This window comes from Mustela nigripes, chromosome 12, assembly GCF_022355385.1.
Source record: "Mustela nigripes isolate SB6536 chromosome 12, MUSNIG.SB6536, whole genome shotgun sequence".
Classification (NCBI taxonomy): domain Eukaryota; kingdom Metazoa; phylum Chordata; class Mammalia; order Carnivora; family Mustelidae; genus Mustela; species Mustela nigripes.
Window position 1 is genome coordinate 119,580,578 of NC_081568.1, and position 14,278 is coordinate 119,594,855.

Sequence of the window (14,278 nt, forward strand, 5' to 3'; positions counted from 1 at the left end):
AGACATAGGTTGGTGGGTCTATTTATTAAACTATAGTCTCCCTTCACTTCATAAAGGTTTGAAATAACATGTAATAGATACACAGTAACAGGATAAAATAAATGAGTGAGGCACAGCTAGGTTCAAAGGGAGAGTAAAGGTAGAAATATAAATAATATCAAATATGACATTAGTCCAAAAAATTACATGACTTTAAGTTTTGTAGACTTAACACTACCAAGAGATACACTGAAAATTTGCCTCTTATTGTCAAAGTTTTGAGGGACACTTGAATGCTTGTTGAGCATATTGTCCATATTGAAAGTTATTGAAAACTGAGAGTTTACTACACTAAAGGAGTACTCATAAACTGACAGGTTTCTTCTTTATGCTTTCATCAACCCCCAAATATAACCCTATTTAATTACTATAATTTTTTTGCACACTGATTTCCTCAAGGTATGGAGGAAATTTACTTGGCCCAATGCTTGATATTTCCTAGTCACTGAACAAATATTTGTCATATACACTGGACAATCAGGTGTTGATGGTCATCATTATCCTTATCATAGACATAATAAAGCTTTCACCAACAAGAAGGGTCTTTATAATAATCATAAAAAATAACTGGAATACCTAGCATGTGTCAGATAAATACATTGTATGTATATCTCATGACTCTCAACCAACACCATGGATATTATTCCCCATTTCAAAGTCTGGGAAATCAAGAAGTTAAATAAGTGTCCCAAGAATATACAGTTATTCAGAGGCAGAACTTGGGCTTAGCACAAGTGCCTGAACCCAAAACTGGTAAGTCTCAACCTTTGCTGTTGGTTCATACTTTGCTGTATAGTAGATTGATTAGGACTTGATTCAAAATTCATGAAAGTGGAGACTTCCTAGTGATGGAAGGGCCCTGATGGAAGGACTTTATAGAAGTTTCCTTGTTCTTTATGGTTTATTTCAAAATATTTTGGAGGAAGGCAGCAGCTATCAGGCAAATAAAATGATATAAAATTAATTTTCCATAAAGAAATATCAGGGGACACTCTAATATAAAACACTTGCATTTTTAAAAAATTGGAACACCTGGCCAACTTTCCTGGGTATATAATGGAATGCAACACAACTTTATTTTCACTACAACCAAGAAAGCTGATAATGTTACCATTTTATTAAAGGACTTACTCTATTTTAACCCAATTAACTTTTACTAACCAATTTATGGTTGTTTCTTACCTGAAAGTTGCCAAAACAGCTTCCCCCTGGGAGGGTCACATAACTCACAAAGGGAGGTCCTGGAGAAGGCAGTGACTCATAGACCACCACGCCTTCACTTGGGAATGCAGCTCTCTGCTGCTGCTTACTTTCCCAAAATTCCTGTAACATTGACACAACATTCACTGAAAAACATAAAAAAACATAATCAGTTATTAAGGATTGTATTTTGGCAAAAGCAAAATTTTATTTACAGCCCAGATTTTGTGACATGTCATTTCCAGTTTAAGCAGAACAGAGTATATATGTATATGGGGGGGAGGGAGTGCTTTCAGTTGTGAAAGGAGCAAATCCTGTTTAACGCAAATGTGTTTATTTCTTCTTGAGTTATGGCTCAAGTGGTTTGGTACGCTAATTCTAACAATATTGTAATGTGTTAAACTTACTTTATAGATTAATTTTTAATATCAAGAGTTTAAAAATCTCACTCTTCCTTTTTTGAAAATTTGCCTCAATAAAGTTTAGAGCTATGGTTATCCATGGCTCCTGCTCCTGTTTCTCATCAATTCTTGAACCTGCCAAGTGAAAGCCAAATTTGGAGGTAAAGGTATAAACAATGTAATTTTAATTGGGGCCCACCTATTATAAGGTTTAAGAGGCGAAAGGCAGAAAGAAGAAAACTCTCATGCTCCTCTCCATGCCAATCTAAAGGAGAATGAAAGGCAATTGTGTAATAAGCAGGAGGCTGGAAAAAGCCGTAAGTGAAACTAATAACATGGAGACCTTGTTAAGGACCACGTCTGTTAGATGACTTCAGAAAACAGAGTAATGGCTATAGCCATGTGGTTTAGATTAAATGACCTGTGATAGCCTGCAGAAGTTTCAGATCAAATTTGGTTGGTTTGTTTATCCTGTACTGCAAATTGAATTGTGGAAATTAACAAGGATAATAGAATTGTAGCGTCAAAAGAGACCTTTCAGGTCATTTAGGCAAAGCTCTGCCTAACGTAGGAATTCCTTTCACAACACTATTGACAGCTGCCTATCTGGTTTGTGCCTGAACAAATGGAAGGACCTGGTACTTGGCACACCTTGAGGCAGCCCCTTTCAACTCCTAATGGTTCTACCTGTTGTGAAAAGATCCTTCTTGGGAGTAAGCTGAAATCTGCTTTCCTGTGAAGTTCATGCAAGAGGTCCATTTTTCATTTCTGGGGTCTCACAGAAGTTTATACCCTTATCCACATGAGAGTCCACTGCATACACAAAGGCAATCAATATAAGGACATCTGTGTTTTTTCCTGCCTAGGAGCACAAAGGCTTTCCTTAAACAATAGTCTTTCCTTCAACCATGTCTTCTCTGGGGTTGACGGATAGGGATTTGACCAAAGACAAATCATTTAGAACCAATGAATGAGTCCAGGACTTCTGCTGGAAATGTTGGAAGAAGAGATTCTCCTTTTTCACTAGGGTTGCTGGGGTAATAGGAGATTAAGTGTGACACAGCCGAAGCAGGGGGAAAACTTGGTTGAGAAGAAAGCCAACAGAGAGAAGGGTAGAACCAAGGGAGAAAGAAAGATTAAGTTCTAGAAAGAAATCTTTCTAGAAAGAAAGATTAAGTTCTGCTGACACACTTTGAGCCCGAGGCAACACATCTACCTTTTTCTTAAATCATTTTGAACTGGTGTCTCTCACTTGTATATGAAAGTATACCAAAACAGAGAACTCCCAGGCTGCCTCAAGTTCTCAATTAAATCTTTTTTTTTTTCTTCCAGTCTTTGTATAACATGTTGTCTATGCCCTTGGGTACCCTCTTAAACACATTGCTAACTGTGCTTCAAAATGTGGGCTTTGATATTTTTCAGGTGTCAAGAAAGTCACAGAGTTTGACCTGGAGGCAAAAATAATGCACAACCACTTTCTAAGCTGTTTACTAGAGCACCTGGCTCCTTTACCTCATCCCTAGGACATGGATTAGCTTCACCGTGTGTAGTTCAGGCAAATTCTCAAGATGCCTAAGGAATTAGATGGCTGTGCATATTTTAAAACTGCAATGTTCAGTATTTAAGAAGTGTTTTGGAAAAAAAAAACTGGGAAAAGGTAAGACTATCATAGGGAACAACTGACTTAACAAAAAGGTACATTTTTAAGTGGTAAAGGTGACATTGGTCATTACAGAGTTTTTCATTTATTCAAAATACCTAATAATATTTTCTATCTCCCATCTTCTCCTGCCTCCCAACTCCAAGAAAACAAGGATTTTTGAGTTGGTTGACTTGCATTTCTACTGCAGGTGACCTCTGGAATTCAGCAGGATGTCTTAAAGATTGAAGGCTGAAACAAAAACCGGCCCGTTGCTTTGATAGTCAACAAGGCATATTAGCCTGCTATTTTAAGTTAGTTTGTTGTTGAGTGGATGTGAGCTGAGTACTGGAGCAGGAAGATGAAGCCTCATGACTGTCCAGGTATAATGAACACGAGACTTTTGGCATGTAAAGCTATGTGGATTAAAGAGTTCAAAGGTAGGTACTAAGTAGAATTCTACATGAATAAAAGTAGCAGTTTTCAAATTTTTCATTCTGCAACCTTAGAAGGCTTCTTTTAAAGTCCTATGTATGTCATCACCTCTGAAGAGTACAATGTATGTACATGCACACACACAATCCATCTTTCTATCTCTATCTCCTCTTGTCGACTGGAAAACCAGATGAATGGAGTGCAGAGAGAAGAGGGCCAGCTTGCTATTTGGAATTCCAAAGAGCAGTATATCAGAGGATGCTCTATTTAAGAAACACATGCTTCTTTATTTTTTTTGAAGTAGCAACAACAAGGTTCATGGACAATGTCAAAGATAATGCAAGCAGAAGCTCAAGTTCTGCTGAGGAAAAGCACAAGTTTGAAGAGAGGCCACATGACACAGTTTAGTCCCTAGCTTCAGTTGTACTTCAGTGCTCAGGCGATGAACCCGCCTTCCTTATTTCAGAACAGATTTGGGCTACCAAGCATGTGATATCCATCCCCACATCTAGTGACCCATATGCACAAGTGCCCAGCTCCATAAGATTTTATTCCAGTCTCAAATGGCCTTATTCTAGTAGTAATTCTCATCACCTCTTAGTTTTAAAGGTTTCCACTTTATTCATACCTTTTCAGCAGCTAAAAGTATGCTTTAGAGAATGAATATATGAATCAATCCATTAATTAAATGAAACACTCAACCTCGAGACTTTATCAGACTACTAATTATTAATATTTTTCGATTGTAAAGAAGCTGCTAGAAGGACTATTTTATATGACTATCTCCACTTCCTTATCTTCCATTTATTTTTAACCCTCCACAATCTGACTTTCTTCCACAATTTATTCCACAGAAACTGCTCTAGCAAACACCACCAATTCCTAATTTTCAGTCTTTATGTATTTGACGTCTAACTGCATTTTCACACAGCTGATCAGTTTCTTCTAGAAACTCTCATATCCCTAGGCTTTTCTGATAGTATTGTCCTAATTCTGCTTTTCTATTTCTAATTGTTTCCTCTCAAATTCTTTTGTGGGTTTCTCTTCCTCTGCTCACCCTTCATGTTGATTTGAATAAAAGTCCTGTCCTTGTCTTTTCTTGCTCTCTTTCTACCATTCTCCTTAAATGACAGAACCTATCTCCATTACTCCATCCATCCAAAATAATATAAGCTGACAGTTTCCACAAACTTCTATAACTCCAACTTTGTTTACAGATACCTCCTTGTCAGATGTGACACAAATTCAACATTTCCCAAGCTCAACTCATTTTCTTTCCCACAAACTCTTCTCTTTCTCCTGAATTACTTAGAAAGTAATATTATCACCTACCCAATAACCTAATCAGAAACCTGGCAGGCACCTTAAACTTTATGTCCTCTTTCCTTCCTAATAAATCCCCAAGTTTTATTGATTCTATATCCTGATGCCTCCTATAGCCCTCACTTCCTCTCAATTTGTACTGCCATTGCTGCATTGGTTCTTATCTCACCAAATATACAATATCCTCCTGATTTCCATTATTCTCCTATCCTCCAATTGTTTCCCAGGTAATCTAAATCTCATAGCTCATCAAATCATTCACAACTTAAAATCCTTCTGTGAGTTCTTCATTACCTAAAGATAAATAACTCCTTGGCAATGCATAGAAGACCCTCTGTCTTGATATGGTTTCTCATTCCATACTTCTCTCCTCCTCAAGTCACCTTCCAGGCTTCACATACTCCCATGCTTTCTATGCTACTGGCAAACACTTTACTTCCATTCCCACATGTGGAATGCCCTTTTTTCTACTGACTATTGTCTTCCTATATGGTCTACTCATCTACTCATTCCCCTCAACCATCAGCTACTTAAAAATAAAAACAAAAACAAAATAATCACTAAACCTTTGTACAGAAATTGCAGTCCTCTAAGAAGCAGCCCAGATATCACCAGGGGTCTTGTTAGAAATGCAGGATTTCAGGCCCCACCCCAGGGCTATTGAACCATAATCTGCATTTTAATACGATTCTCAGTCAATCTGATGTGCACTGAAGTTTGAGAAGTCTTTTTGTAGGAAGAAGTTGTTATTCTCATCTCCTTTATTATGTATCTATTACATCCAGGCTCCATGCATTTTCTCATCTAATCTTTACAACATCCGCTAGAAACAGGTATTATCATCCACAATTTACAGATTAGAAATGAAAGATGCTTAAGATATAATCACACAGCTACAAAGTCTTAGACCTGGGATTTTCAACCTATTGCTGTCTTGAGTGCATAATAGTCCATGCTCTTTTTTCATTCCAAGACACTCTAATATGACAGAATTTAAGTTGTTTCCATGTGTGTCTACTCTACTGGAGGTACCTTTATCAAGGTCACTGATATTAAATGGGTAAAATTACTATGAAGAAGTAGAATATCAAATGGCTGAGAAAAGAGATGTGGGAGGAAGTAGGAGGAGAGAGAATTGTTAGGGCTATCCTAGAATAACTGCATGAAATCCAGTTCATTTTTGTGACTTCTCTCAGTTTATAACATCTGAGAGTAAAGAAAGCAATTTAGCCTCTGAATATACTTTGCACATCAAACTTTTAAATCCATTGCATCACCCCAAATCGCTTTCTCAGACACAAGTGATTGACCCTGATATGGACTAAATATTTGTACCTTCTACCTCTCTCCCCTGTACCTTCCCTCTCCCCAGTTCATTCGCTGAAGTCCTAACCCACAGGATAGTGGCGCCTTTTGGAAATAATTAGGTTCAGAGGAGGTCATGGGGCTGGGGGTCCCATGATGGGATTAGTGCCTTTTTAAGAATAGACAGAGACACTAGAGCTGCCTTCCTTGGCCATGTGACTATAAGGTAGCCATCTGCAAGTCAGGAAAAGGTCTATCACCAGGAAGCAAATGTGCTGACAACTTGAACTTGGACTTCCCTGCCTTCAGAACTGTGAGAAAACAAATTCCTGTTATGTAAGTACCCAGTCGAAGGCATTTTTTTTTTTTTTTGCAATAGCCTGAGCTGACTAACACAAACCTCTTTAGCAGTTTTGAATATTTTGTGTATCAACAAGACAATTTGCAAAGTAGTTTATAGGCATTAATATAGTTAACTTCTTTGTCACAGTGTTTTGAAATTTGAAATGTGACAGAGTTTTGAGAGTGGTAATTCTATCCCCAAGTAAATCTCTCTTGAATGAGGTTTTTGTTTTTCCCTACCTCAGCCTTTCTTTTTGATTATAAAAAGGTGAGTACTGAGGCTTTCACAAAAGGCAGTTGAACAGAGAAGACATCCAACAATGTGGAATACATTGACCATCCAACCTTTGACCTGCTCTATAGATATCCTCAGTCAGCTTCAGAAAAGCAGTGCCTGTATTGTCTCTGAACGTAGAGTGGTATTTTGTTTGTTTGTTTTTTGTTTTTTTCACCTGTGCCTTGGTTCAAGTTCTCCCAGGAGTATTGTTTCTGCCGCTCCCCTCTATCTACCCCACTTACTCCCAAACTTCAGAGGAAATACCACCTATTCCATCATGCCTTACTCACTGGTTCTGGCTCCTTTTCTGAGCTCTCATTCCATTAGTGGTCCTGTGTCTTAGCACTTAATCTCCTCTAAACCATGCTAATGAAATGGATGTGGTGTTCCAGGCTAAATTGATCAAGTCAGACTTGGCTGGACTTCTTTCTGGCCGCAGGAATGAAATGCCTTATGATAAGAATTCATCTTATATCATACAGTTTTGTTACTTAACTCACAGCAGACTGTGAGAATCTGGAGGGCAGTGACTCTGGTTCTTTCTTCTCTCTAGCCTCCTTGGTACCCAACACATGAAGCAACTGTTGAATTCACTTGGAATATAAGAAGACTTTACACTTCTGAGCCATTTGAATGCAACTGAATGAATGTGTAGAAAGTAAGTGAAGTCATTATGATTCCTGGAGAGTTTGAGGCTTCTTCCTTGAACAGGAGATTTCATGTATGAACCACTATGATGCTCACACAGCATGGATATGATGGTGGCAGCCACTCTTCAGCCGGAGATTGGAGCAGGTACAGATAGATCATGCCTGGTCAGAGTAGACACATGATTTTTTTCGTCACTTTCTGGCTAGGTCTTTACTTTCATAATAGCTTAAGCTTTAAAAAATCCTGAATGGAGATGGTGAGTAATTTTATATTGGAGTGCCAACCCTAATCCTTTTATGTTGACTGCCTGGAACATCATGTTGAAAAGGATTTGAAAGTAGCTTCTGGGATAAGCGGAAAAGAACACCAGAATTAACCAACGTTGTGGCACTGGCATGGTTTATTTGACAACACTGACCTTGGTGATACGGAGTTTAAAAAAAAAAAAAAAAAAAGAAGCTCAAAACAGGCTTCTTCCCATAAAAATTGATTGAAGAAATAATAAATGTGTAATATAATTAGTGAAGAAAATGTTAAGAGTGTTACATTTTGGAGCAGATATGATTTTATTTATTTTTAAAGATTTTATTTATTTGACAGAGATCACAAGCAGGCAGAGAGGTAGGCAGAGAGAGGAGGGAAAGCAAGCTCCTTGTTGAGCAGAGAGCCCGATGCAGGGCTCGATCCCAGGACCCTGGGATCATGACCTGAGCCTAAGGCAGAGGTTTTAACCCACTGAGCCACCCAGGCACCCCAACAGATATGATATGATATGATTTTATTTTATTTTCTTAAGATTTTATTTATTTGTCAGAGTGAGAGAGAGAGAGAGAGAGAGAAAGAGCCCGTGAGCCAGTGAGTGCACAAGCAGGCAGAGTGGCAGGCAGGCAGAGGCAGAGAGAGAAGCAGGCTCCCCACCAAGCAAGGAGCCTGGGATCATGACCTGAGCCAAAGGCATCGGCTTAACCAACTGAGCCACCCAGGCATCCCCCAACAGATATGATTTTAAAGTAATATTTAAAACCTAAAAATTTATTGCACAATAATTAAACCAACACAGGGGGGAAAGTAAATGAATGTGGGCTGAAAAGTTCAGGTAAAATCTGCCCTGGAAGAAGCTAAGCTGAGCCACTTGAGAAGAGATCTAGCCATGATGAGAGAGAAGTTGTGCTCTCAAAGGAGTAAGGATGACTTGACAAGAAGAGTAAGAAAACTAAAATGCCTCAGCCAAGGAATTTTGTAAGTGGGCATAGGAAAGGGGTTTGATTTGGACAGAAGACAGGGTAAGGGGAGTTAGTTTCTTCTAAGAACTGGAAATCAAGCCTACTGTTCTAGTGCCCTAGCTTTACCTGAGTGGGTAAGAATGGCAGGAGCACAGAGTCCCTTGCCCTTTGTCTTTGCCTAAGATGCTCTTCTGCTCATAGTGGCTCCATTCAAGAAGCAGGGCCCAGACATGTGGAGAGAATGCTTGGCTGCTCTTGTAGATCTGGGTGACCCCAAGGAGAAAGTTTCTGGGAGGGGTTTGGGCATAAAAATCTATGAGAAGTGGGTAAGGGATGAGACAAGCAAGAGAAGGTTCATTTTGCAGCCTGGAAGGAGCACAAAGCCCCTTAAGACAAGATCATCAATAACTGGATGCTCAGAGGGCTTTTATCCTACAAATTCAGAACTTGTCATTTTCATGGATTGGGTGCTATAAAGATGCCAATAAGGACACATGATCTATGTTTTCATATGGACAATCTGAGGTGTATAGAAAGTAAATGCCCCATGGATTACAGAATATGTTATAGAAGAGTCCTCAAATATAGTCACTGTTTCAAACACAGCAACGTGTGTACTGGATCTTGTCTCTCTACATTTTATCAACCAGCAGGCAATTTATTTAGTAGTTTAAAGCATGGAATCTGGAGCCAGAATGCCTGTGTTTGAATTCTGTCTGTACCACTCTAAGATACCTACCTAACTACCCCAGTTCTATCTGTAAAATGCAGTACTTCCTACACAAAGTTTCTGTAAGGTTTAAATGGAAAATGCTCAGAATAGAGCTTCACACATAGTAAGCACGAGAATGTTAGCTATTATTTGTGGTTAAAGAAGGTGAAGGAGGAAAGGAAATGGCATGATTATATGCTTGCATAATGCATCTTTGAAAATTACTATTCCTGAATTAGAAACCATATCATTAAACATTCTAAAAAAGTCTGCGCATCTGAAAATTCTCTGATTGTACATATTGTGCTATTTATTTCCAAAATATGTAAAGAATTCAGAGATGGGAAAGAGAAGGCTCTTTTTATATTATTCACTAGTAAAGTCAAAACTTCAAACTAGCCAGAAAATAATGGATGAAATGGTACATCTCAAAATCTAAAAATAGGGATGTTTGTCCAAATTACTCACTTTCTAATGGATGCTAAAGGCAATAGAACTGCTCTTAGCAGAAACAATGAGAGGAGCTAACTTCTATTTAAAATTAATGTTTAAATGACTGCTTATGCTTCAGGAAAATAGAAACATTACAGTCCATTGCCCAGTTCAATTACTTAATATGTGGTAAGTCCTGTGTGAGAGACAGTCATTTGTCAGCAAAAAAAGCTCTTAAAAGTATGTTATAAATCTATCAGAAAAAAGGAACCATTTTCTTTTTGCCTTACAGAGAAAAATTCTAGCTGGGTAAAATACCCCTTGCCAAACAGTTAAAGACAAATTGGAAAGGCTACAATTTAAGGATAAATCATTAAAAGGCTTTCAAGATGATTAACATATTTTCAAATTGATTCTCTGTCTCCAACCAGATAGATTTATGTTATGCAATATTTTAATATAATCTTTAATTTAATTAAAGATTAAATCTTTAATTAAATTAGCCTTAGCAGGTGACATTTTAAAATAAGCTTAATGAGTATTTTCTATTCTAGCAATTTGATCATGTACAACTTGCCAAATGTGACTTCCTAGCTTTTTTTTGTTTGTTTTGTTTTTTTTTGAGGAAAAATAGAAAAAGGACCCCTAAATAATTTAAGGGCAAGCTCAAGATGTGATGTCAATTTATGATTTGTGCCAAATGGGTTGTAAAACAGAGTATCTTTGGGTCTTGTGGTTGGCTTGGTAAACTCCAGGACACTGACCAAAAAACCTAATTGTCTAATCATTTATAACTATCTTCACGTCCTGCGAGATTTTGATCAGGCTAATGGAATCTTGCTGACATAGCTTGTGTATCAGGTCAGGTACAACTTGTAGGAATTTTGGGCCTCTTTTTCTTACGTGTAGATACTCTTTCAAAGATAGCTACAGCTACACTGCAGGACTGAGACAGCTTGGAGTCTTGCTATACTCCCAGGAGAGGAACTTTCCTTTACTATAAATGTTTCAGAGTCAGCACCTAGCTCTTTGAGCAGCTGGAAAGCCGGTGTGTTTCTCCTTTTGTTTGCTTTTTCTTTTCTTCTGCTCTGGTCCCATGTGCTTCCCTGAATACTTTTCTTGAGGGAATTATGATCCTTTGGGTTGTTCTACAAAGTTAACCTCTTGGGAGACTGTCCAAAATGTGTAAAAAGTATCCCATTCTTTTTCGTTTAATTTTCACCTTCAGAGTTTAAAATTGCTGAACTTTGAGTCATTTTGGGGAAAATTAAAGTGACATTTTTTTTTTTATATCTTTGGAAGTACTGCGTAATTTTTTTAAAGAGGGCAAATGGGAGAGAATATGAAGGAGCAAGAAGGAATCACAAAGACAAATGAAAATAAAATAAAAGATCATTAAGTATACCAGAATAAAACAGCATCAGTATGCATAAGTTCCCATGTGTGTGGTTTACACATTCAGCATGTTGAGGATGATGTCATCCAATCACAAAAGCTACATAAAATAAAAACCTGATGTAATCTATTTAACCAATCAGAAAGAATATATCTCTCCCATTTTCCGTCAGGCACTGACATTACACTGTATTTAGGAGACTTTGTAGGACTGCTGATTGTAGGTAACTAATCCAAGATTAAAAAAATAAAAGCAAACATGGTTGCTTTGCTGACAAATTCTGTTTAGCTAAAATGGTCAAGTCTGTGCAAATGTGGCTTTAGGCATACAATGTACTCTCCCTAGGAAAAGTCATAAGAAAACCCTTCACGACTCTGCAATAGCTATCTAACTAGGGTTTATGTACAAGTTCAAAGATAGATAGAGTTTTGCTCTAAAGAGCATGGTACATGGCTTTTGAGTTATCCACAGTTGAGGTTAGACCCTGAAGATGAATATAAGGACTGGCAATCTAAATTACTGTGCCACTGTGGTGTATGGAATGATTTAGGATCCTCTACCATGGGCAACCCAAGACAGTGCTCTGGGGAAGTTGTCTGAGGTGGCTGTGTTTATTTCCAGAGCCCCTTCTTCCTCCATCCTGTTTCATCCGGCTGTCAGTTTAACCTTGCATGCAATTAAGCTGTGATTAAGGGGTCAGTGATGATGTTTTAGAAGGTACAGTTTATTTTACAGTAAAGGAGAATATCTGACAATAGTAAAAATCTTTCTCCCTTTTTGTGAGGGAGAAAACCAACCATTCAGGAACCAAAAAATGTCTTTTGTGCACCTGCTAGGTGCCTGACCTGTGGGAGGGCACATGGAAGTGCAAGATATGGCTTTGCCCTCCTGGGACTTCCAACTTAGGTGTAGACAAAAACATGCCAGCAAAGCTGTAACTCATAATGCACAAGAGAAATGTAAACTACATAGTATAGGCCATGAGTGCCAAAGGAGTGGTGACAAAATGACGGGTTCCCACAGCTGCCTAAGTGGATGAGGTCAAAATAGGGATCAACTGATTATCATCGCAGTAGGGGGGGATAAAAAAAGACCATAATTCAGACAGCATTCCACAGACATCAGAGAAAGAATATAGAATACAGAGAACTATAGGGAGTGTAATAATTGAATATTTCGTCAATATTAAGCTTTCAATAAGAATCTTTTTTTTTTTTCTTTTTCTTTTAAAATAAGATGGTTTTAACTACCGTGACAGACTAAACTTACATGAGCATTTGAACATGGAGGAAAAGAAGTAAGAGCCTTTGGGGTTAAAACTTCAATATGAAATGTATTAAATACAGAAGATTCTTTTATGAAAGGCTTCTAAAGTTGTCTTACATTTCTTAAATCAATCTGTAGCACATAATCAGTAAAACCATATCATTTAAACAGAAAAATCATGACTTAGAAACTCACCCTTGTGCAGCTGTATCCTATTATGGCTGTAACTTAACACATGAGTTTCAGAAGTTGTTAAAGTTGAGATCAGGCTAACAAATCTTAACTGTTAAAAAAAAAAGCCTATAGTGAGATGAGATGGCAGACCATGAAGAAGGACTAGATGTGATCACAGGTTGAGTGTCGATTGTAGTTTATTTGTTTATTTGTTAAATCTTACTTATATATTAAAAAATAAACGTATTAGGACAGATGGCCATTAAACGATCAAGAGGCCACTAAAATTTTTTTTTTCTCCATTTTGAAAAATTTTCCTCTGGGGCTGAGACTTTCAGTATTTAAATCTACCAAATGTATATATACTGAATAAAGGATTAGAGAACAGTGCTTATGGCACTAATGGCTGAAACCAAAATCTGCTTTTTTCTCTTGGTATAATTAAAATAAAACTAGTTGTATCCTGTAATAAAGTAAAGCCAGCATGTGAGTAGGCTTCAGCTCACACTTTAGATGCTAAAATTATCAGAATTCAAATTATTGTAATTAAGATGATGTTGTTAGCAAAATAAGCTAGTGAGCAGAGGAGGTTTTTTTTTTTTCCTTAACCATATTCTTTTAGGCATACTTTATGTGGTGGAATGTAATGCAATATGTGTAGAGATTTTACTGCACAAGTACCTTCATCCCTTACATCCTACTCCATTCCTTTTTGTGAAATGCAAAAACCATAAATGTATCATCAAATTTATAGATTTCAGATAACTACACTAAAAAGCATGGGATGGAGAAAACACTTTACTCTTGAGGATTTTTGCTCTCTTGGGTTGCATACAGCCAGATTCATGATTACTAAGGTGTTTTTAATAGCTTTATAGTCTGGTCCAATTTTTCCAAAGGGTAAAAATGTACCTTTTGAAGTATTTACCTATCTGATATAAATAAAACCTTTCATGAAGAAAAATGTTTCCCAAATGGAAGTTAATGCACCTCAAATATGTGAGAAATTTGCTTCTAATTGTGCAATGTTTAGTAAAGTTTTCTTCTCACTTTTTTATTATGAAATTTGGGTAAACATATTTATGAAATCTAACATCACTTTGTTGGTCAACGCTGGAAACCAAAAGATCTCAAGGCCTCAACGACAATGAGTTTTTTTTGTTTTTTTTTTAAGATTTTATTTATTTACCCGAAAAGACAGAGATCACAAGCCGGCAGAGAGGCAGGCAGAAAGAGTGGAGGAAGCAGGCTTCTGGCTGAGCAGAGAGCCTGATGTGGGGCTCTATCCCAGGATCTGGGATCACGAACTGAGCCGAAGGCAGAGGCTTTAACCCACTGAGCCACCCAGGCACCCCTGAAGTTTGTTTTTTTAACAATCTGTTTTAAGAAAGTTTGCCTTGATTTTGGCTTTCAGTTAGTCAAAGTGATTTCTCACTACAGGCCTGTATACATTTGTAGATTTT

General features: G+C 37.6%; 1 protein-coding gene across 1 annotated transcript in view; it reads right to left on the minus strand.

Annotated features, from left to right (window-relative positions):
• LIX1 (limb and CNS expressed 1) overlaps positions 1–14,278 on the minus strand; it is a 50,563-nt gene that overhangs the window by 32,023 nt on the left and 4,262 nt on the right. The window contains exon 2 of the mRNA XM_059416673.1: positions 1,222–1,385. Within this exon, the coding sequence (XP_059272656.1) occupies positions 1,222–1,385 (164 nt within the window). The remainder of the gene's footprint in view (positions 1–1,221; positions 1,386–14,278) is intronic.